Source organism: Rutidosis leptorrhynchoides, chromosome 2 (assembly GCF_046630445.1).
Source record: "Rutidosis leptorrhynchoides isolate AG116_Rl617_1_P2 chromosome 2, CSIRO_AGI_Rlap_v1, whole genome shotgun sequence".
Classification (NCBI taxonomy): domain Eukaryota; kingdom Viridiplantae; phylum Streptophyta; class Magnoliopsida; order Asterales; family Asteraceae; genus Rutidosis; species Rutidosis leptorrhynchoides.
In genome coordinates, this window is record NC_092334.1 from 163,247,403 (window position 1) to 163,272,757 (window position 25,355).

A 25,355-nucleotide genomic window follows, 5' to 3' on the forward strand; every position below is an offset into this window, starting at 1 on the left:
AGCATACTATTTGATAGCAAACTTCACTTCGTTGAAGAACCGGTTAAAATTGTGGACCACTTCATCAAGACGCTAAAACAAAGTAAAATCCCGATTGTCAAAGTTCGTTGGAATGCCAAAAGAGGACCCGAGTTTACGTGGGAAACGCAAGATCAAATGAAAGGAAGTACCCTCACTTATTCGTAGATTTGGCAACGCAAGGTCTCGAGGAAGAAACAATGACCACTACTTCCAACTAAATTTCGGGACGAAATTTATTTTAAGGTGTAGGTAATGTAATAACCCGCCTTTTTCCGTTAATTTATTTTAACGCCCGTCTTTTTTTTTTATTAATATTCTTCGTTATCTAAATTTGTATCTTCCGTTAATTAGCGTTTTCAATATTTCTGTTATTTAATTATAACATCTTTCGTTAGATTACGTAATTAAAATAATTCGTATGGTTGATTCACGCACCCGCTTTTAAACTCGAGAGACTAACTTTGCCACTTGGCCAAACTTGATCAACTAGTTGTTGACTAGGTCAACTAGTCAAACCCACCACCTCCTCATTTTCACATTTCATCTTCGACCTCCCACCTCTTTTTCTCTCTAGTTACCAAAACCTCATTTTCACCCAAATCATTAAATCATCATCTAAATCAAATCTAGGAGGCTAACAACAAAACAAATTACATATTTGGAATCCTCTCTTCATCCTCTATAACTTGATACAAATTTCATCTCTTTTGGATAACTTTTCTAAAAATCTAGATTTCTTGTTCTTGATGTTCTTGGCTTATAAAAGTGTTAATTAGTGTCTATGGTTCGAGTCTAGCATGAATATGTGATTTTTTTGCTCGATCTTGTTATTTTGCATAACTAGCATGAAATCGGAAAAAGGGTTAGTTTAATCTTGGGTTTTGGTTGATTAAATGTTGTTAGATGTTAAAGTTCATGCATTAAATGTGTTACCAGCATCATTAGCTTCAATTTGGAATGTAGGCTGACCTAGAAAAACTTCATTAACATAGTTGTTGAATTCATGATTCTTGGTTAGGGTTTGATAGATTTTAAAATGAACTTTTGATGCATTGAATGCTATGAGATGTTATTGGTGAGTGCTTAGTTGTATTGTATGTGTAATTACCTACGAAACGGCATATCATATGTGTGCATTCAATTTCTGAATCATCAAACTTCATTTATGAACTTGGAACATTAATGATGAACATTTAATTACCATTCGATGAGGATTTAGTTGTTGTAAATGATGGTTTTAATTGATGATATGTGTTTAGTTGTATTCCTTGTTAAAATACCTTTCCAACGATGTATGGTATGCGTTCTAAGTGTTTTCGGTTCATTAATTGTGATTTGGTGAAAATTGGTTCAACATAAACACTTGAAGACTGCCCAGATTGCTGACCAGGTGCCACCCGCGGCGCACCCCATCAGGCCGCGGCACGGCTTAAGCCTGATCAACGGGCTGTCCCAAATTGTCGTTTTTCATTTAATTCTAACTATGCTATGCACCTCCGATTAACATGCAATTTTTTCTAGCATGCTCATATATGATTATGTAACTTAGAAAAATTGTCTGAGACCCGACCCGAACATGTTGACTTTTTCGTTGACTTTGACTTTGACCAAGTTTGACTTTTAGTCAAACTTAACCAAATACTTATGCAATCGTTTAATCCTTTTTTATACTTATATCTTGCATGAAACTTGATAACTTGACTCACATGCTATATAATCGAGTCGTAACGAGCCATAGGACTAATTGAACAACATTTTGACCGACCTTGTGTCTTACCCGGTATTGATACAACTTGTTTAGGTCAAGACTAAACAACTTTCATTGCACAACGATTAAATCATGGGATGGAAAACATATACGTTTTATACTTTTATGCTTTGAACACAAGTACGAAAACAAACATTCCACATACGAGTTAGAACAACAAGCCTCAATTAAGTTATCATTAGTTACACCTGCAGGGTGTAAGCGAGAACTTATGTTGTGTGGATCCATACGGGTTTGGCGAACCCTCATTCGAACGGTTCGCTACCGTTAGCGAATGAAATATATTTTCAGGTATAATGTATGTTCTAACATTATGATGCATTGGTTCGTATACAGTTAAGCCTTAATAATTGGGTGCTCGTGATACAACACTTTTGGAAGGTAAACGATTTGGATAATCAACATTATGGAAATACTAAATCTTGTGGTTCAAAAATAACCTTTACAAATACACCTATGATTTCATCAACGTTTTTCGTTGACAGTTTTCTATATGTTTCTTATGTTCTTGATTGGCTACTTGATACATGCTTCCGCGCACACTTTGATTTCTTGCTTGGGGTCAATCATACATGCATACGCTATTGATAGTATCTGTGATTTTCAACTTATATTATGTTGCAAATTACTTCATTGATACTTTATAACTTTTGTAAACTTAAACTTGTTGTCGAATCGTTTGGTAAACTTAAAACTTTGCAAGTCTTATACGTTTCAAATGAATGCGACATAATTTTGGTCAAACGCGTCTCATTTAGGGACAATGACCACGTAACAGGACCTAAATTGACGGCACCGTCAATAGCAATTTTGGCGGTTCGTCACAGTAGGTCTTTCTTAATTTCTATCACTACGAAATCTGTAGGATACAAGAATTTTTCGACTTTCACCAAGATGTTCTCAACCATGCCCTTAGGATATCGAATTTTGTGATCAGCAAGTTGTATTGTCATTTTGGTAGGTGACAAGTCTCCTAGCTCTAATCTCTTGTAGAGAGAATAGGGAATTAGGTTGATACTTGCTCCTAAATCTGCTAGTGCATGAATGATTCCAGATCGATAGATTGAACATGGGAAAATGAAGCAGCTCGAATCTCCTAGTTTCTTGGGTAGAGAGTTTAATGCTGAGCATTCTTCACTCAGTGGAATTTTGTTGGAATCTGGTATCCTTTCCTTTGGAAAGAGAAACCTTCGTATGTATCTCTTCTGGTTGAGAACTTTGGACATGGTGTCCAGGAATCTTCCATCAAATTTATAGGTTTTAAGCTTGGATGGTTCTTCTAGTAGCCTTCCTGGATAAGGTACATGAACCGGAGTTTGAGTGGACAGCTTCTGATTATATGTCGATTTGTTCTTGAGCATAGCTGACCTTCTCTGTGGTTCTTCCTTTGGGATTATGGAATCCATTTGCTTACCTTCCTCTATGTAGGGATTTTGGATAGTATTATCTTCCTTGTGGTCGGGTTTCAAGGCGTTAACTGTCCGAGCTGCATTTATAGACTTTTGAGCAAAGCCAATTGGTTTCGCATGAGTATCTCTGTATGGTCTTGCCTAGATGCAGTTCTCTGATTTAGCCGTTGTTGCCCTTGAATGAACTGGGTCAACCGATCATCAGTCCCGATAGCAGGGTTGGTTACTTTCGTAATCTGGGTGGTTGGAGAAATTTCCTCAGCTGGTGGTCCAGTGAGTGGAAGTGGGTGATCGTAGGTCAATTGAGATTGTTGGGGTGGATAAGGTGGGTAGCGATAACGAAAAGGCTGGTTATTTCTTTGAAATTGGTTAACCTTAGGTTGTTGATTAAATCCGAGATTTGATTGACGAGTTGGGTATTGAACGTAACAGACTGAACCCTCAGGATTCTCGTACTAAACTTGATATTCTTTAGTGGGTTGCGGGTTGGTACAGTTGACACAGGACTAAGCCTGGTTAACCTACTCTGGTTGCGTCTTCAATTCTCCGAGTTATTTAGCAAGAGACTCCATCTTGTTCGTGAGGGATTTGATGACCTTCGTTTGATTATTGAGTGCGGAGAGTAGAGCATATGATGAACTTGTTTCACCACTGTTCCGGTCATGATGATGCATTGTCATGTTTTCGAGCAACTCCCATGCTTCGTCTGCGGTTTGGTTCATCAGATTTCCTTGAACTGTTGCATCAATCGTCGTCCTATGATTTACCATAATACCATTGTAGAAGTTACAGATTTGGGCTGAACGTTCTAGTTGGTAATTATGGCATTTCTTCAGCAGGGTTTTGAATTGCTCCCATGCGGTGTAAATAGATTCATCATAACGTTGTTTAAAGTTAATAATGTCATTCTTAAGCTTAGTTTGTTTAGAAGGAGGGAAATATTTGGTTGGAAATTTAGTAGCCATCTCCATCGATGACGTGATGGAATCTTTTTCCAATCCTTCAAATCATGTTTGTGCATGATGAGTGAGAGAATAGGGAAACAAGTATAGCCGGACAATATCTTGTCCTATCCCTGGCTGTTTGTAGGACTTCGAAAGAGATATGAATTTATCAAGGTGAGAGTTAGGATTGTCATTCGGTAGTCCATGAAAGTGAAAGCCATTTTGGATGAGCTGTATAATGTGATGCTTTAACCCGAACGAGTTTCCTTGGATCTCTGGGAATCTGATTGGTCCTCCTCGACCTTCAATCGAGGGTTTGGTGTTTTCTGCTAGAGTAACGCGTAATGCCATTCGATTTCTAATTCGTTCTTCTTTGCATGCTTTAGAGATTATTGCGTCTAGATCAGGTACGAATTACAACGGCCCTGGTCTAGATCGGGTGTAGGTCATACACTGAGTATGCCCACTTGTTTTAAATTTTTGGTAGATATGCTAAGTTCCTAATTTAGTCTAAAGTAATCTAAAGTTATCTTAATCTAAGGTTATCTAGAGTAATCTAAGGTAATCTAAGGTAATCTAAAGTAATCTAAGGTAATTATCCTAGGTTTAGTTATGTTTTTGGTTCTTGCTACTGATTCCCTGGTATTTCAATAACAGAGCCTCGCACGAACTATTTAACAAACCAAGTGGCCAGATCGACTACAGACAGGCAAGATCCTTTTGGTTCCAATATAATTGGAGACTGTTCTGAAAATCCAACAACCAAGTCCGTGTACAATTGTCTTTCTTAGACACCACCAAATGCTTGAAAATAGTTTTGATAGAAGTAGTATTGTCTGATACCAGTTCCCCGACAGTGGCGCCAAAAACTTTATTTCCCACTTGATATGACCAAAACAGACGGTTTTATTTATGCGGTGTCGTTATGCTTCAAGGCGTTAGAATCGGCTACCGAGAGGGGGAGCAAATGTTTTAAATATATATTTTGCGAGGCCTAAATCGTACTACTCCTTATTACGGTGATTAAGGGAAGTATGACCTAGGGTCGAATTTTAAGATATCAGTAGAATCGAACCTATAATTATCACTTAAGATAATCCTAACGTGAAGGAGTAGTTGTATATTACCTAATTTTGGGTTTTCTGGCTTCGTAAATAAAATAAAGTAAATGCGATAAAAATTTGAAATTCAGATAAGGTTAAAGCAAGTGTATACTATGATTTTGTTAGTTACTTTGCCGAGGTTATGGAATGCTGGCTCATGAATAGGTAGTGACCTTGTATTCATTACATTGGTCCTACCGCCCCTGTCATAAGACATGTCACTGAGTAATGCGTTAGGCTTGAAGATTCTAAATAGACAGCAACATCTCTTACCCCCGACTCCATTGCAGTCTGACTACAGGCATAGACGTTCAAGTGACTCATCCAATTGAGTGACTCGATTGGGTGACGTATTAACATTCCACAAAGGTCAAAACTTTCTTAAGCACAATGAAATACAAGGTATGCCATATCCGAGAGACATGATGTTTTCGATGCTTTCGTTAATGATTGAGTTTAAAAAGGTAGTTAGGCCCTTAAAAAGAGTTCAGCCTTAAAGAACACCATGGTCAAGTCAGTTTGACTTTCATGAACACATTCGGTTATCCTAAAGGGTCAATTCTTTATGCGTTTAAACAAACAGTTCCTTAATTAACTAAGAAACCCTCAAGCAGAGTGCAATGCTTGAGACCATGTTATGATGAAGTGTACTAATTAGCACTGAACAGATTCCATGGCCATACTTAGCAGATGTACAGCTTACAACAACTGTTGTGCTTCAGCGTGAACGTACGAAGTTTATATGATTGGTGACGACACTAGCATGGTCTAAGACCGACAATATACTATGGGCCTAGTTAGATGTTTCACTACGAAAGAGTCCTCAGTCGAAATCCAAGGCTCGGTGGACTTACTACAACTGGTGTGCCTCAGTCAAACTTACCTTGTATCCGATAGAATTCTCTTACTAAGGGGTGACACAAATAGTGTACTCTGAATTAGGGTCTGCGACTTCCCAATAATAGAGCCGATGACTACGTTCTATTAGTTGGATAAGTGATTGAGTGTAATGCATAATCGAAAAGCATCTCAACAACATACACAACCCATAACATTATTTTGGTATTATAACTAACTACATCATAGCATACACTAAATATAACTACTCGCTAATCATGGTAACAATATCATAGATCATAATGATAGAAGACATTATATAAAGACAAAGGATAGAAGTACCAGTATATTAAACGAGTTCAGAATACAAAAGGACAGCTTCAAACTCCAGACCGCTCCTAATATAATCTTCGGCGTTCTTCTCCGGGAACTAGGTTTCCCGCACAGAGTCGAAGACCTTGAAAGTATGACTAATATTGTAAAAAGAGAGAGAAAGAAGTGGATTAAATTGTGTGTAAAAATTGATGACAAATGCCCTTTAAATAGACTTGGATTTTGCTGGGAAACGGCTTTCAAGCCGTATAGCAGGCCGTATGGCAAGCCGTTTTCCCAGGTCGTTTACAAGGCAAGCCGTTTTCCTTGGCCTTTTGTTGACATGCCGTTTGTGATGCTGGCAGGCCGTATGGCACCCAGGTCTTGTTGTTTTGCTTGGATCGTTTTGCTTGTTCCCGTGATCGTAACTTGATTATCGGGGTCGTAAATTGTCTTTCACCGTTGTCGATCTAGAATCTTCGTTTTAGCTTCGATTCTCTTGATTCTTTTTTCACCTGCTTTGTAATTACTTGATCTTCACTTTTAACCGACAAAGCGAATATTTTGGCGATAAATCTTGGAACTTTATTGTTTTTGGGTCTCAATACCGGGGTAAAAATGTGACTTTTTAGTCGATATCAGTCCCGTTTGTGATGATGACATTGAAATGCCTGATCACTCTCTTCTCTTTGGTAAATCAGCCTTTTAGATTTGGTCTAAAGTACACGATTGGTGGGGAATAAATGGTGCCTCAAACTTAAGTATGGGGGAGGCGTTTGGTGAAACTTCAAGATTCACAGTGTCGGAAAATTGGTGCGAAGATTTGGCAAGCGGTAAAGTGGACGTGTGGCTATCTTATTTGGAAGAACCGTAATCAAGAAATCTTTAAGAAAAAGTGTTGGAATACTCCGGTAGCTCTAAAAGAAATTCAAGTCACGAGTTTCAAATGGATCGCAAAGAGGTGCAAATCAAAACACATTGATTGACACAATTGGTTACATTCTCCTCAAACATTTGTAAATGATTAATGATTGTTAGTCTTATTAGGTTACTACCTTAGCATCCTAGTTTGGTTAGCGTTTATCGAGTCTTGTGGTGATGTAACTATTTCGAGTTTTATGGGGTGTTGCTATAGTATTTACAGCCCCAATTGTTGTAAACGTTTGTTTTATTTTTAATACATATTGCCTTTCAAAAAATGATTAAAGTATGTATGTATGATATTATTCACTTTAATGAGTAAACATGTGATTTAAGAGGTTAATAAGTACAGTAATAACTATATATATATATATATATATATATATATATATATATATATATATATATATATATATATATATATATATATATATATATATATATATATATATATATATATATATAACAATTATCGTGTTTTTCAGCGTATGTTGAGGTTTTAGATATTAGGGTTTAGAAATTTAGGGTTTAGGGTTTAGAAATTTAGGGTTTAGGGTTTAGATTTAGGATTTAGATTTAGGATTTAGATTCAGTTATTAACACGAACGATTTAGAGTTTAGGGTTTAGGGTTTAGGGTTTGGTGTTTTGGGTTTATGGAATAAACCCAAAATACTAAACCCTAAACCCTAAACTTTAAATCGAGCTAACTTTTACTTCACAAAACATGAGAAAAAAACGTTCACATTCTTCACGAACAATATTATCTTGAATGTTATTTTTGTTGATCGTTTTTCTGCCAAAATAATAACATTCATCACGAAGTGTCTTTTGTAAATGTTCATATTTTCGTGTGATCTTAATGCCTGAAAAAAAAATTCTTCCCCCCGCTTCTCCCCGATTGGTTACTTCCACATTGATCATGTATATATATATATATATATATATATATATATATATATATATATATATAATCAAGAGGGAAGCACTTTTGTGGGGTAAATGGGGTTTTTTCGTTTTTTTCAACAAAAAAAAAAAAATCAGACATCAAGATCTCATGAAAATATGAACATTTAAAAAAGACACTTTGTGATAAATGTTATTATTTTGGCGGTAAAACACTCGACAAAAATAACATTCAAGATAATATTGTTCGTGAAGAATGTAAACGTTTTTTCCATGTTTTGTGAAGTAAAAGTTAGCCCGATTTAAAGTTTAGGGTTTAGGGTTTGGTGTTTTGGGTTTATTCCATAAACCCAAAACACCAAACCCTAAACCCTAAACATTAAACTCTAAATTGTTCGTGTTAAAAACTCAATATAAATCCTAAATCTAAACCCTAAACCCAAAATTTCTAAACCCTAATATCTAAACCCTGATATCTAAAACCTCAACATACGCTCAAAAAACACGATAATTGTTATATATTAATTCTTCGAGCGTTTTCCCGCCAAAATAAAAACATTTATCACAAAGTGTCTCTACTAAATGTTCATATTTTCATCCAATCTATAATGTTCGTGAACAAAGTTTTTTCAAAAAACGAAAAAAAAAATTTGCTCCCCTTGATCCTACCACTATATATATATATATATATATATATATATATATATATATATATATATATATATATATATATATATATATATATATATATATATATATATATATATATATATATATATATATATAGTAAAGGGATCAAATGAGAACTTTTTGTATTTGAGAACTCTGAGAACTCACGCGGCCGAACAAAAAAACCTCACGGACGAACAAAAATTGTTTGATTCGAACAATTTTGGTTTTTCCCTAATTTAACTGGTAAAGGGTAATTTCGTCATTTTACACGTGTCTAACCTATATATACTTTGATGTTTAAATCGTTAAATACAAAATTAGGGTTCTATTTTTTTCCCCAATTCTTCGAATTCATTCTTTACGATTCAATATTAGGGTTCTATCGTTCAAATTGAATTTCATTTTTACATTCTTTATCGTATTTAGGTCATTTGATTACATGATTCAAGTTCTCTGATCTCAATTTTAAAAAAAAAATTGATAGGAAATAATGTCGATCGGTGATAAAAAATGTTCAAGTTGATGACTTGATTCATCGTAATGATCAATTTCATGTCAATGATGATTCTGTTGTTAACGACGGTGATGATGATGAACAATCTCATTTTTTTGATGTCAGTGATGAATTTGATCATATCGAGATCTTCGAACATCATGATACTGACAGAGAATGTACGTTTACATGTTTTAATTAAAAATCATTCTTTATTTATTTGAGAAATTTTTACTGTTAGAAGCAATATCTTTTTTCATAACTAGATGCAATATGATGCATCTATGCATCCTAGTTATGTATGCATCTTTATTTACTGTTTTTTTTTTTTTGTACATTAGTGTTCTACATGATGCATTTAGTGTTTTCTACATTTAATGTATATGTGTTCTACATCTCATATGTACATGTGTTTGTTCTAAATTCATTTTTTCGTCTTCTACATGTGTTCTACATCTCTGATGTACATGTGTCTGTTCTAAGTCATTTAGGCATATAGATTTACATGTATCTGTTCTAAGTCATTGTTATGCTTTACAATTTGTGGTATAAAATCTGCGTTCTACATGTTTGTTTTGTACTTTTTAGAGGTATTAAATCTGTGTTCTACATCTCTGATGTACATGTGTATCTTCTAAGTCATTTAGGCATATAGATTTACATGTATCTGTTCTAAGTCATTGTTATGCTTTACAATTTTGTGGTATAAAATCTGTGTTCTACATGTGTGTTTTGTACTTTTTAGAGGTATAAAATCTGTGTTCTACATCTATGATGTTTATTTATGTTTTTCTTTTATACTTTCTCACAGGTGTTTATGTACCCAAAAGTTTCTGTGTTGGTTCTGAGGAAATATCGTCTTCTGGTATAAAATCGTGGACACCTAATGTTGACAAATCTCTTTTACCAGCTATCGGAATGGTTTTTGATTCAATAGATTTAGCATATAATTTCTACAAGGATTATGCAGTTAATGGTGGTTTTGAGGTAAGGAAGTCTTCATCAAAGAGAGGGTTTGATGATTTGGGTAATAGTCTAGTCAGATATAAGTATTTTCTATGTAGCAAGCAAGGATCTAATCATGAGATTTTGCATAAACCTAAGGATGTTTCAGCTACTGATGATATATTTGATATGAATGCGGATTGTTTTGGGGAAGTTAATACATTAACGTCTGTTGATGATAATGTTGGTTATAGAGTTAAATAGACGCTGCCTATTCGAGTAGAAAATAACAAAAAGAAGAAGAAAAGAAATAGGCCATCGCAGAGGACAGGATGTCTTGCTTCTATTGGTATTGTGTTGAATAAATACAATAAATTTGTCATTCAAAAGTTTGTGAAAGCTCATAACCATATATTGGTTCATCCTCATCACATAAAACATTTAAAATCTCAAATACGATTAAATAATTCTCAAAAATCATTTTTATTCAAGTTGAATCAAGCTAGGATTGGTCCTTGTAGAGGTTATCGAATTTTGGGGAAAGTGAAAGGTGGTGATGAAGATGTTGGATGTTCGAAGGTCGATTGTAAGATTTGGAAAAGAGATGTTATTAAGTATATATGAGAGGGAGATGGTGAAATGTTTGTTCATCTGTTAGAAAAGAAGAAAAAGAGTTTAAATAACTTTTCATTTGAATATTTTACGTTGTTCAATAATGATAAGTGGGAGTTAGCTGGAGCATTTTGGGCTGATCAAGCTTCAAAAGAAAATTACAAAGTTTTTGGAGATGTAGTTTCATTTGATTCAACCTTTCGAACAAACAAGTACTGTTTTTATACTTTTTTATCATTATATTGTTCTTTTATTTTTTCATTTATTATATACATTACTAAAATAAATGTAATTGTTATATTTTTGTTGTTGCTTGTTGCAGATATGATATGAAGTTCATATCATTTACTGGTATTGATAACCATAAGAAGTGTGTTACTTTTGGTGCTGCGTTATTAGCAAAAGAAGATGCGGATTCGTATAAGTGGTTATGTGAAGCTTTTAAGAAAGCATTCCCCGAAGAACCGCAAATAGTATTGATCGATCAAGATCCCTCCATGATAGTTGCTATTGAAGCTGTTTTCAAGAAAGCAAGACACAGACTTTGTATGTGGCATGTAACTGAGAAAATTACAAACAAGGTAACATTATTTTATTTTTCTAATTAATGCATATAAACATATCACATTAAATTCATGATTTACAAATTTTAGTTAATGCATATTTTTGAGTGTGAATTCATAGAATATTTTTATCAGATGCAAGTTAATACATCTGATATATAATTATTAATTTTTTACCATCTTTATTAATTTTGGATGCAAGAGAACTTTTAGTCTTTTTTTGTATAATTTAGTAATGTTTAGATAATTTTTTTGTATACATCAGATTGGTCCTGCTGTTTCAAATGTGGGTTTTAAAGATTCTATTTCTCAAATTGCCTGGACTGACAAGTTAGACCCTGATGAGTTTGATAAAAGATGGTTCTCAATTGTGGCTCGTTATAAATTAGAAGATAACAACTGGTTAAATGAAATGTTTAATCTTAGGAGAAAATGGATACCAGCCTATTTTAGATATTGAGATATGTCAGGGTTAATGAACACTTCTTCCCGTTCTGAGAGTGAAAACCACATGTTTCAACAATTGATGAGCAATAGTTCAACCTTAGTTGAGTTTATCAGTTTTTTCGAAACTGCTATGCAGATTCAACGACAAGTGCAGTCTAAAAACGATCACGATTCACGATACACTATCCCTAAAGTTGTTACTGATTATGAGATTGAACAACATGCTGTGCAATTGTATACTAGAAATTTTTTTGGTGAAGTACAGGGTCAAATCAAAGCTGCATCAAGATATTGTATAAATTATCAAGTTGATCATAAAAATGGTTTTACAGAGTATACTATAATGGATAGAAGTGTTACAAATAATGGGTTAGCAAATAATCTTGATAAAGCTGGTAATCCTCTGGCTTTTGATGAATACATTCCAGCAGTTAATGTGGTAAAGTATTCAGAAAAATCAAAAGAAGTATCATGTGATTGTAGATTATTTGAAAGAATAGGTTACTTTTGTCGACATATTTTATATGTGCTAAGGATGACAAATGTTAAAGTAATCCCAAACAAGTATGTTATGAAAAGATGGTGTATTGATGCTATTACTTTAAAAGATCCAAACACATATTTTGATTCTAATCAAGTTGGATCTTCCGAAGAGTTTGGTATTCAAATGAAGGAGATTTATCAAATGGTTGATCATGCGATAGGGCTATATAAGGATGATCCTGAAAAATTGAGTTCACTTAAAGATACAATTAGAGGGTTGAAAGATAAAGCTGTAGAGGAAATGGGAAATGATCATACATTGAGTAAAGACAAATTTATTGAGGGTTTGGTTGGTATACCAAAACCTGATAAAGTGTCAGTTTATTGCCCTAATAATTTGAGAAGTAAAGGTTGTGGCAAAAGAATTACAAATGTTCGAGAAGAAGCTATCAAACAACAAGCCGTCAATCACATAACTTGCAGTTACTGTATAGAAATTGGGCATAACAGTAGAGGTTGTAAAGTTAGGAAGCAGAAGATTTTGGGAAAACAAATTGAAGACCGGGAGAGAATGGAGCAAGAGATGAATGCACATAGATGAATAAATGTAATATACAACATAATTTTTTTTTTCGATTGATAAATGTTGAAACAACTAATTTTTTTCATTATAAATTTGTACAGAACAGAAATTGTAAAAAAGAAATAGTATACTAGTTTTTGTTTTGAATGTTCTAATTTTTTTGCATTATGTATTGATTCTGTTTTGTAAACGATGTCTGTTTGTGACCCTTTCCTGTCTCTTTAATAAACAGGTCAATGATTAAAAGTAAGGTTAAATCCATCAAAAGTTCGGTCAATGCCGGTCAATAATTTAAAATTCAGTAGTAATCCGTCATAAGTTAGTCAAATCTTTTCAAAATAGATGTAGGATAGTGTTCTTTTTTGTATAATTCCTGTCTCTCTTTAATAAACAGGTCAATGGTCAAAAGTTAGGTTAAATCCATGAAAAATTTAGTCAACGCTGGTCAATAATCAAAAATTCAGTAATAATCCGTCATAAGTCAGTCAAATCTATCAAAATAGATATAGGTTAGTGTTATTATTTGTATAATGTTGAATGATTATAAATTAGTAGAACTTAAACTCGAAAAATTTATTAGGTTCTACATTTATTTTGATCCACAAGTATATTCTACATTTTTGTAGCAGTTGTAGAATTTTAAAAAATTGTTCGAATATAAACAAGTGTTGAATATAAAAAATTGTTAGAATTTGAAAAATTGTTCGAATTCAATTATTATTCTTTTAACATGTATAATGTAGAAGAACAGTTTATTGTAGAAGTTGTAGAAGTTAAAAAAATGTTCGTATACAAATAATGTAGAAATTTAATAAATGTTCGTATTTAATAAATTGTTCGTATATAAAAAAGTGTTCAAATATAAAAAATTGTTCGAATTTAAAAAATTGTTCGAATTCAATTACTATTCTTTTAATGTAGAAGAACAGTTTATTGTAAAAGTTGTAGGATCTAAAAAAATGTTCGTATGTAAAAAAATGTTAGAATTTGAAAAATTGATCGAATATAAAAAATTGTTCGAATATAAAATATTGTTAGAATTTGACAGATCAAGATCCCTTCATGATAGTTAATGTAGAAGTTGTAGAATCTTAGAAAATGTTCGTATAAAAAAATTGTTAGAATTTGAAAAATTGTTCGAATATAAAAAATTGTTCGAATATAAAATTATGGAATGTTATGCTACGTTTGTTTGTGTCAATTCTATGTGTCTTTTAGTTTGTATTATTTTTGAAACAACTTATAAGTACTATTTTCATGCATACCCTTCAGTATTTAGGGTTACAGAGTCTAGGATCAGAGGTCAGTGTTAGTTCATCACTGGGTGGGGTCATCTTGGTTTGTGGTATGATGATTGGTGGTTTAGGGTTCCTGCTGCTGCACTTAGATGGTTACAGATTGAGGAGTTTGACTTTCTCAGGTCAAACTTATATTTCTGATAATATTATATGTTGCAGGGTGATGATTTTTATGGGGTGATGATGATTATAGGGTGGTTTGTTATCATTATAAGTAGTGTAGGGTTTTAAGCTTGAAATAGATGTGGTATTTTTAGGGTTTAGAGTGATGGTTGACCAGGTTGGTTGTTTAAATGGTGTACTAATTTTGTTTTTTGATATGTGATGATATGCATATTGCAGTTTGGTCAAAGGATCATCAAATCTATAAATGTTGACCAGGTTGAACTTTTGGTCAATGTTACAGGATTTATGGTGCTTCTAAATGATTATTAAGATTTTAAGTGCTCCTTGATGATTAAGTGTATATGTGGTATTGTAAAGCTTGTAGCCCATTTTATTATGCTTAATCTGGTTTCATCTCAACCAAAGTATGGTTTGGTGCATTTCATTATATTTTGTGTTATGGTATTATGATTCAAGTGTGATAGTGCAGCAGCCGGATAGGTTTTTGATATTTTATGGAGATTGATATGTTTTTGTGATGGAATTATGGTTGAGGTGTTAAGGATTTGGTATTTGTTTATGTGACGACCCGTCCTTATCCACCTAGACGAAGTCTTCATCATTTGGTCCCATTGCGAGGTACTGTCCTAAGTATGCCATAAAGGACTCCAAGTAATGTCTTTAAAATGAGCAAATGCACAGCGGAAGACTTAATTCGTACCTGAGAATAAACATGCTTAAAAGTGTCAACCAAAAGGTTGGTGAGTTCATAGGTTTATCATAACAATCATTTCCATATGTTAATAGACCACAAGATTTCATGTATACAAACGTTTTAATAAAAATATTCTAAGTGATTGAGCACTTGGTAACCATACTTAACATTTAATCAACGTCGCATATTCCCTTTATTATGAAATCTCACTACACTGTACCAAGAGTAGTCACCGAAACGAAGTACTGTGCAACCGTTGAATACTGGTCGTCCAGTCCGGTTGGGGTTGTCAGGCCCGATAGATCTATCAACAGGATTCGCGTTTACAATACCCATGTAAATAGTAGTTACCAAGCTACAGGGAAGTATGCCAGTGGTACAACTCAACGTAGAATGTATTTTAAGTACTTGTGTCTATTTCGTAAATATTTATAAAAGCAGCGCATGTATTCTCAGCCCAAAAATATATATTGCAAAAGCAAATAAAAAAAAATAGAGCAAATGAAACTCACCATACTGTACTTTGTAGTAAAAATACATATGACGACAATGAACAAGTGTAGGGTTGGTCTCGGATTCACGAACCTCAAAGAAGAAGTAGCCCTTAAAAAAAATTGCCCAAGTCCGGGTTTGGAACCCGCGACGTCCCGTTAACCCGATAACAACACCAAACTATCTGCTCTAAATCATTTTTTTTTCTATTTCAATTCGTATCTTAATTCTATTTAAACTTATTTCGTCTTCCATCTTCATCATCATCCAACATTCATCTTATAACTTTCGGTCATCACCAATACCATCATCATTAACGAACATCATCGTTATCATGTCATCTAAATCTAATCGTCTTCTCATTAACTTATCATCATATCATTATTCGTCCATATCATTACCACTATCATTACGACATCATCCATCATTCTATGTTTCATTATCATATACATAAAATCATGGATCATAATCATAGTAACCGAATTATATTTATTATTTTATGTAATATCCTAATCGATCATTTCATCACGATACCGTCTATCATTATTGTTTAACTTCTGTATCATCCTGGAAGCACCATCCTCTCGATATCAATATTATAACTACCATCGCTAAAACAACTATAATATCCATTATCATCAACATTTTCAATCTACATGTCATCCTAATCATCTTTCTACAGCATCATCATCATTATGATTCGTTATCATCATCATCTGATTAAACTTGGGTCTCGGCCCAAATAGAGAACACAAGTATACAGCCCAACAACAAAATAACTTCGGCCCAATTAGTAAATGTGAAATGGGTTTATACGAAACTTTATGGGATGGATTTTTGGCTCGGGATTTTTGACTAAGTTTCTAATTAAAAACAGATAGGAAACAGAAGTAAAATGGTAGCAAGTGGATAATAGGGTTTGGCCCTACAAGCAACATAAAAAAATATATAAAGCTACCGCAATTTACATTCAATTGGGTTATCCTTTTGCAGTTGTCGGCCAGAAGAAAAAGCAAGGAAAAACGTGCAGTTTAGAAGCTAATTAGAAACAGGAACACGATAGTGACAGTAGCAAATAAATCCTGGTTAGGGTGGTGAAGGATTGCACGTGAAACAGAAAAATTAAAGAGGTGGTTGAATGATGGTGTCGTGATATACACCCGAAACAGTTGCAGGTGTTTTGTTGGGTTTTTGTATTGCTCATATATAACCGAAAACATTAGAATGAAAAAGAGTGTGTTGGTTGGGTTTTGATGAGACAAGATTTTAGAGAGAGAGTAAAAGAGGTGGTTATTTATGGATCTGTGTATCAACGAATTAGAAACAGAAAGTAGGATAGCCGCAGGTGAGCTTAAACGGTGGTGGTTCGAGGTCGTGTTTGCAGCAGAGAAACAATAGTAGTTTCGATGGTGTTTTCATGGGTGATGGATGGTTGTAAGGAGGCGGTGTCTTAGTGAGTTCAAGAAGAATTAGAGGAAGGGAGAGAGAGAGAGATAAGAGAGAGTAGAACATGGCGGTCCGGTGGTGGCTCATGGTGATGTGTTGTTCGTGATCGAGGTGGTGTGTGTGTGTGGTTTCGGATGATGATGGTGATGGTAGAAGATCATGGTGGTTTATGGTGACAACGATGATGATGCTCACGGTTGTGGATGGACAAGGGTGATGAAGATTATTATGTTTCATGTATGAGTTATATGTGTATATATATTACTCTGCAACTTATAATTGAGTAAAGAAACAAAAACGCATAGTAACACCTGATAATAATTCATATTCACGGATACATATAACTGTATTCAATATTATTATATTATAATTATAATTGAATTCAAAAACAAAACAGTGAATAATAATTTAACATAGAATAATAAAACGTGGGAAAATAATTTTAGCAGCCATCGACGGTTTTCACGGGTCGTGTACATTGCTAAACAGTTAACGTATAAAAATGTTCCTAAAAATCCCAAATTTTTAGATTAAATATATTTAATTATTTCACTCATTAACTGTTTGAAACCTGAAAAAAAAAGGTTCAATAATTATTTATTTTCTGTTCCAATTTATATGTACGGAGTACTAATATTTAATCTTAAAAAGGTAAAAATATTTTTGACAAATCTAAAGTCTTTGTAATCAATTTACAGTTCAACTTTTATTTCAATCCTTCATGAACATGCACAATATCTGTATTAAAGCTAACAAAGCATCAACCGAGTGTTACTGACGTTTACTAATTAAGTTCGAAATCATTTATTTTTAATATATTCTTTTTCTACATATAAACAGATTTAAAATAGCGAGTTTAATCACTAAAACAAATATATTATATATATTTTTAAACAAATAGATCTAATATAACTTTAAATACTTACAAGTAATAATTATATACATAATTATATATATCTATATATTTATAAATATAGTTTCCGTTACATTGCATATTTTACATATTTAATTCTAACCAATTAAACATATATTATTTCAATAATATATCAAATTATTATTATTATTATATATATATATATATATATATATATATATATATATATATATATATATATATATATATATATATATTTAAATATATATGTATCTATTTACAATTAGTTGTTCGTGAATCGTCGGGCATAGTCGAAGGGTAATTGATGACATGAATATTGATTTCAACACTTTCGAGACTCAACATTACAGATTTTGCTTATCGTGTCTGAAACATATAAAGAATAAAGTTTACATTTGATCGAAAATTTCCGGGTCGTCACAGTACCTACCCGTTAAAGAAATTTCATCCCCGAAATTGGATAGAGGTCGTCATGAATAACAATATGAATGTTTTCATGACAAATATGAGTTGATAAATAGAGTTTTATCATCATTGATTATTATGAATAAAACCATTTGATTTTGTGAAGAGTACGAGTGAAGCTGTCACAAATGAGTGAAATGAGAAAATAAAGATTCGTCTTGACTTTTGACATGGTCACGGTTGGTTTCCGGAATTCATGAAATTTAAACAAAATCTTCTAATCAGAAAGAAAATGTAATATCACGATTTTTTTTTAGCAATTGTTGGAATTACGGAAGAACAGAAATATCCAGGAAATATTTCCGTGATATGCTTAGAAATTAAGTAGAATGAAAGAGTTATGTAACATGTCATATGATGAGGGTAAGATCTGTGAACCATCATCACATTCCATTAGAAATTCAGCATGACTTACTGTGATATAATCACGTTGGCCGGGCGTCATTATATTATACTAACCCATGCTTCAATTCCCAACACTTCTCCACAATTCATTCATAATTTATACTTAGATTTTACAGTAGTTTCTAATATAATGGAATACAGATGGCACGAAGAGGTATATAATTTCGGACGAGAATATTTATGAAAATATCTTCAGAAATATCGAAGATATTTATGATGATATTTTGAAATTTTTAAGTTCGAAAGTTGATGAAGAAAATTTTTCCGCAAGATTTTAACATGACTTCGGAGCAAGATATTCTTTAAAGATTTCATCGGATTCAGAATTACCTGGATTCTTTGAATATAGGGTTTGGTCCTTGTATTTATCCTTGGTTTCCTTCATAGTTAGCTCAATCCGTTTTTCAATATCAAATTTTCTATCGAGCGTTCCCAACACTTCATTCTTTATCTTCAAACTCTTGGTCGTTTAGACCATCTACGATTTTGATTTTTCCTCTGCATTTAATGCTACCATATTTGAATCTTTGGTTATCAATCCGAGGTGGTTTCAGGAGAATTGTGTTTTTAGATGATTAAACGCTGATGGTAATATGGTGGAATATGAAGGTTCTCTGGTAACAATGAATGAGCACGTGTATATATCAAGGTTATGATAAGGTTGTTTTGAACGAAAGGTCGAATTTGTCTTGCTGGAGTTGTGATAAAACTGGCTAATTTGGAAAGAGATTGCAAAGTGATTTTCGGTAATAATAACGCCAAAGGAGCTAGCACAGATACGTGTTAAACTTTTACTCAGGTTCCGAGGGTTTTTCAGGTGCATAACTATATGCATCAATCTTTTCTTCCGTAGATGAAGTGTGGCTGGTTCATCCTCTCGATTGAGGTTTTTTCAAGAATCAAGAAAGGTTTGAACTCAGATTAGAATTATCAAGATGCAAATGAGGTTTAAGATGAAATCAAGTGGCAAACTTGAAGAATTGTTTAGTTTCATATGTTATAATCAATATTTTAATTCATTTTAATTGTCCAATATTATTAGTCCACAGTCGATAGTCCATAGTTAACAGTCCAATAATTCATATATAGTTTAATATATAATATTCGAATTAATTAATACGTTTCATGACCCGTATACGTCTCAGACTCGATCACAACTCAAACTATATATATTATTGTAGAATCAACCTCAACCCTGTATAGCTAACTCCCGCATTACTGCATATAGAGTGTCTATGGTTATTCCAAATAATATATATAGATGCGTCGATATGATATGTCAAAACCTTGTATACGTGTCCCGATATTTAAAGTGCGTAAAATAAATAACAGAAATTAAATGACGATAAATAAAATTGCGAGAATGTAAATTGCGATAATTAAATTGCGTTAAATAAAATGTAATCAGTTAGCTAGGAACAATTAGCTAGGAACAGTTAGCGTGGATTCTTAACAATATTTCAATTAGTTAATTCGTTTGTTTCTAACAAATTTTATTTTGTTCAATGTTTTCTTCATTATGCCACTTGTTGGATTCTGAGAAGTCAAAATCCAAATATGAAATTGAATGAAAATGGTTATTCGGTGGTGAACAGATACGTATATCAGTGGTTGTAAATAGGATCGTAAATGACTATTGAATTAGATTTGGAAGAATGTACAGTATACTTATTAATGTGAAACCCAAATATTCCTCGGGTATTACCTACCCGTTAAAATATTTTCACCATTAACAGTTTGTACAAAAGAATTTTTTTTTATTTACAATTTTTATGAAAATATACTTACATATATATTTTCTTTAGATGCAATCATGGATTTAATGAGTCAATGTGATATTAAACTTATCAGATTTACGGCTAAAACTAGAGTACATAATCACTAAAACATTAGAGATTACATAATTGCCATGAAGGACGAAGATAGTTTATGTAGAACGATTCGTGGAATGATGATTATACTCGAGGTACAGAATGAGATGTCGAAGCTGGTGACACGGATGTTGTTGTTGGTGGTACTAGTGCTGTTGGTGTTGAGGCTGGTGATGTTACTGGTGTTGGTGATACTGATGGTGGTGGTACTGTTAGTGCCGGTGATGCTGCTGGTGCTTGTAAGTTTTGAACCATATTCTCCAAGGTTAGCACTCGAGCTCGAAGTTCTTTAACTTCTTCTAATAACCCTGGTTGGTTATCAGTGTGAGGTAGAGATCGGATATCTTCTCTAGTTCCGTTAATGGTAGTCTCAAGACGAAAAATTCTCGCAAAAAGGGTATAAACGGTGTTGCGAACAGGTTCGCCGGTGAGCGGGTCGAGTACTCCAAGGTTAGGTGGTAGATTCGGTTCATGATATGGAGTACCTTCTTCCCTTCTCCATAGGGTGAGTATGTCGCAAACCCACCCCCATCTTCTCCAGTAATCACGGTAGTTGATTGGTTGGTGTGCTCCCGTCACACTGTCTTCGGAGTCAAAGGAACTTGGACGATTCGTAGAGGCCATCTTTCGCGATCACATAAAAATATTTTTGGTATGAAACGTTTAGTGACAGCAACTGATAGTTGGATGGTATTCTCGATGCATAATATGCATAGATATATATAGTACCAGAATTCCTTAAATTACGGAGAAATTTACGGGAGATATCAGGCAAAGTTTATCGTAATAAATACGCTAAGATATGAATTAGCAGATACGCTAAGATATGGATTTGTCGGTACACTATCTATGCAATAAAGACAGTAGGACGTGTCTAGACTTAGAATGATAAGTAGGTAATTTTCGACACGAAATGATAAGCAAAACTTTTGACATGCAGACACGGTCGAAGTCCAGACCCGCTAATGCATCTAAACAACTATCAGCTAGACACACTAATGCAAGACCTGGTTCTCTAAGACCAACGCTCTGATACCATCTGTGATGACTCGTCCTTATCCACCTGGACGAAGTCTTCATCATTTGGTCCCATTGCGAGGTACTGTCCTAAGTATGCCATAAAGGACTCTAAGTAATGTCTTTAAAATGAGCAAATGCACAGCGGAAGACTTAATTCGTACCTGAGAATAAACATGCTTAAAAGTGTCAACCAAAAGGTTGGTGAGTCCATAGGTTTATCATAACAATCATTTCCATATGTTAATAGACCACAAGATTTCATGTATACAAACATTTTAATAAAAATATTCTAAGTGGTTGAGCACTTGGTAACCATACTTAACATTTAATCAACGTCGCATATTCCCTTTATTATGAAATCTCACTACACTGTACCAAGAGTAGTCACCGAAACGAAGTACTGTGCAACCGTTGAATACTGGTCGTCCAGTCCGGTTGGGGTTGTCAGGCCCGATAGATCTATCAACAGGATTCGCATTTACAATACACATGTAAATAGTAGTTACCAAGCTACAGGGAAGTATGCCAGTGGTACAACTCAACGTAGAATGTATTTTAAGTACTTATGTCTATTTCGTAAATATTTATAAAAGCAGCGCATGTATTCTCAGCCCAAAAATATATATTGCAAAAGCAAATAAAAAAAATGGAGCAAATGAAACTCACCATACTGTACTTTGTAGTAAAAATACATATGACGACAATGAACAAGTGTAGGGTTGGTCTCGGATTCACGAACCTCAAAGAAGAAGTAGCCCTTAAAAAAAAATTGCCCAAGTCCGAGTTTGGAACCCGCGATGTCCCGTTAACCCGATAACAACACCAAACTATCTGCTCTAAATCATTTTTTTTTCTATTTCAATTCGTATCTTAATTCTATTTAAACTTATTTCGTCTTCCATCTTCATCATCATCCAACATTCATCTTATAACTTTCGGTCATCACCAATACCATCATCATTAACGAACATCATCGTTATCATGTCATCTAAATCTAATCGTCTTCTCATTAACTTATCATCATATCATTATTCGTCCATATCATTACCACTATCATTACGACATCATCCATCATTCTATGTTTCATTATCATATACATAAAATCATGGATCATAATCATAGTAACCGAATTATATTTATTATTTTATGTAATATCTTAATCGATCATTTCATCACGATACCGTCTATCATTATTGTTTAACTTCTGTATCATCCTGGAAGCACCATCCTCTCGATATCAATATTATAACTACCATCGCTAAAACAACTATAATATCCATTATCATCAACATTTTCAATCTACATGTCATCCTAATCATCTTTCTACAGCATCATCATCATTATGATTCGTTATCATCATCATCTAATTAAACTTGGGTCTCGGCCCAAATAGAGAACACAAGTATACAGCCCAACAACAAAATAACTTCGGCCCAATTAGTAAATGTGAAATGGGTTTATACGAAACTTTATGGGATGGATTTTTGGCTCGGGATTTTTTACTCGGTTTCTAATTAAAAACAGATAGGAAACAGAAGTAAAATGGTAGCAAGTGGATAATAGGGTTTGGCCCTACAAGCAACATAAAAAAATATATAAAGCTACCGCAATTTACATTCAATTGGGTTATCCTTTTGCAGCTGTCGGCCAGAAGAAAAAGCAAGGAAAAACGTGCAGTTTAGAAGCTAATTAGAAACAGGAACACGATAGTGACAGTAGCAAATAAATCCTGGTTAGGGTGGTGAAGGATTGCACGTGAAACAGAAAAATTAAAGAGGTGGTTGAATGATGGTGTCGTGATATACACCCGAAACAGTTGCAGGTGTTTTGTTGGGTTTTTGTATTGCTCATATATAACCGAAAACATTAGAATGAAAAAGAGTGTGTTGGTTGGGTTTTGATGAGACAAGATTTTAGAGAGAGAGTAAAAGAGGTGGTTGTTTATGGATCTGTGTATCAACGAATTAGAAACAGAAAGTAGGACAGCCGCAGGTGAGCTTAAACGGTGGTGGTTCGAGGTCGTGTTTGCAGCAGAGAAACAATAGTAGTTTCGATGGTGTTTTCATGGGTGATGGATGGTTGTAAGGAGGCGGTGTCTTAGTGAGTTCAAGAAGAATTAGAGGAAGGGAGAGAGAGAGATAAGAGAGAGTAGAACATGGTGGTCCGGTGGTGGCTCATGGTGATGTGTTGTTCGTTATCGAGGTGGTGTGTGTGTGTGGTTTCGGATGATGATGATGGTGATGGTAGAAGATCATGGTGGTTTATGGTGACAACGATGATGGTGCTCACGGTTGTGGATGGACAAGGGTGATGAAGATTATTATGTTTCATGTATGAGTTATATGTGTATATATATTACTCTGCAACTTATAATTGAGTAAAGAAACAAAAACGCATAGTAACACCTGATAATAATTCATATTCACGGATACATATAACTGTATTCAATATTATTATATTATAATTATAATTGAATTCAAAAACAAAACAGTGAATAATAATTTAACATAGAATAATAAAACGTGGGAAAATAATTTTAGCAGCCATCGACGGTTTTCACGGGTCGTGTACATTGCTAAACAGTTAACGTATAAAAATGTTTCTAAAAATCCCAAATTTTTAGATTAAATATATTTAATTATTTCACTCATTAACTGTTTGAAACCTGGAAGAAAAAAAAAAGGTTCAATAATTATTTATTTTCTGTTCCAATTTATATGTACGGAGTGCTAATATTTAATCTTAAAAAGGTAAAAATATTTTTGACAAATCTAAAGTCTTTGTAATCAATTTACAGTTCAACTTTTATTTCAATCCTTCATGAACATGCACAATATCTGTATTAAAGCTAACAAAGCATCAACCGAGTATTACTGACGTTTACTAATTAAGTTCGAAATCATTTATTTTTAATATATTCTTTTTCTACATATAAACAGATTTAAAATAGCGAGTTTAATCACTAAAACAAATATATTATATATATTTTTAAACAAATAGATCTAATATAACTTTAAATACTTACAAGTAATAATTATATACATAATTATATATATCTATATATTTATAAATATAGTTTCCGTTACATCGCGTATTTTACATATTTAATTCTAACCAATTAAACATATATTATTTCAATAATATATCAAATTATTATTATATATATATATATATATATATATATATATATATATATATATATATATATATATATATATATATATATAAATATATATGTATCTATTTACAATTAGTTGTTCGTGAATCGTCGGGCATAGTCGAAGGGTAATTGATGACATGAATATTGATTTCAACACTTTTGAGACTCAACATTTCAGATTTTGCTTATCGTGTCTGAAACATATAAAGAATAAAGTTTACATTTGATCGAAAATTTCCGGGTCGTCACAGTTTAAATGGTATTTCATGTTTGCAGTTGCAAATGGAGATTTTTATGCTTTTTTGTAATGCAGGGACTTACAGTGTAAATATGCTACAGGTTCAAAAGTTTTGCATTGCTGATCCTAGGAGGCACATTCAAGTTTTTTGCATTTTCAATCCTTTGTTAGTTAATATAGTTTGGCAGACTGACATAGTTAGTCCTTGTATAGTTGGATACCGTTGAA

At 33.3% G+C, this 25,355-nt stretch overlaps 2 protein-coding genes across 2 annotated transcripts; both read left to right on the forward strand.

The window, feature by feature from the left end:
* The first annotated feature begins 7,157 nt into the window (after positions 1-7,157).
* Positions 7,158-11,964, forward strand: LOC139888403 (protein FAR1-RELATED SEQUENCE 5-like). The gene is made up of 7 exons (XM_071871412.1): positions 7,158-7,227; positions 9,411-9,563; positions 10,196-10,572; positions 10,822-10,908; positions 11,053-11,153; positions 11,264-11,522; positions 11,770-11,964. Exons 1-7 carry the CDS (start codon positions 7,158-7,160, stop codon positions 11,962-11,964), a joined length of 1,242 nt encoding a protein of 413 aa, XP_071727513.1.
* A 3-nt stretch (positions 11,965-11,967) lies between these two features.
* On the forward strand, positions 11,968-13,035 carry LOC139888404 (protein FAR-RED ELONGATED HYPOCOTYL 3-like). The gene has a single exon (XM_071871413.1). It carries the CDS (start codon positions 11,968-11,970, stop codon positions 13,033-13,035), a length of 1,068 nt encoding a protein of 355 aa, XP_071727514.1.
* Positions 13,036-25,355: the final 12,320 nt, after the last annotated feature.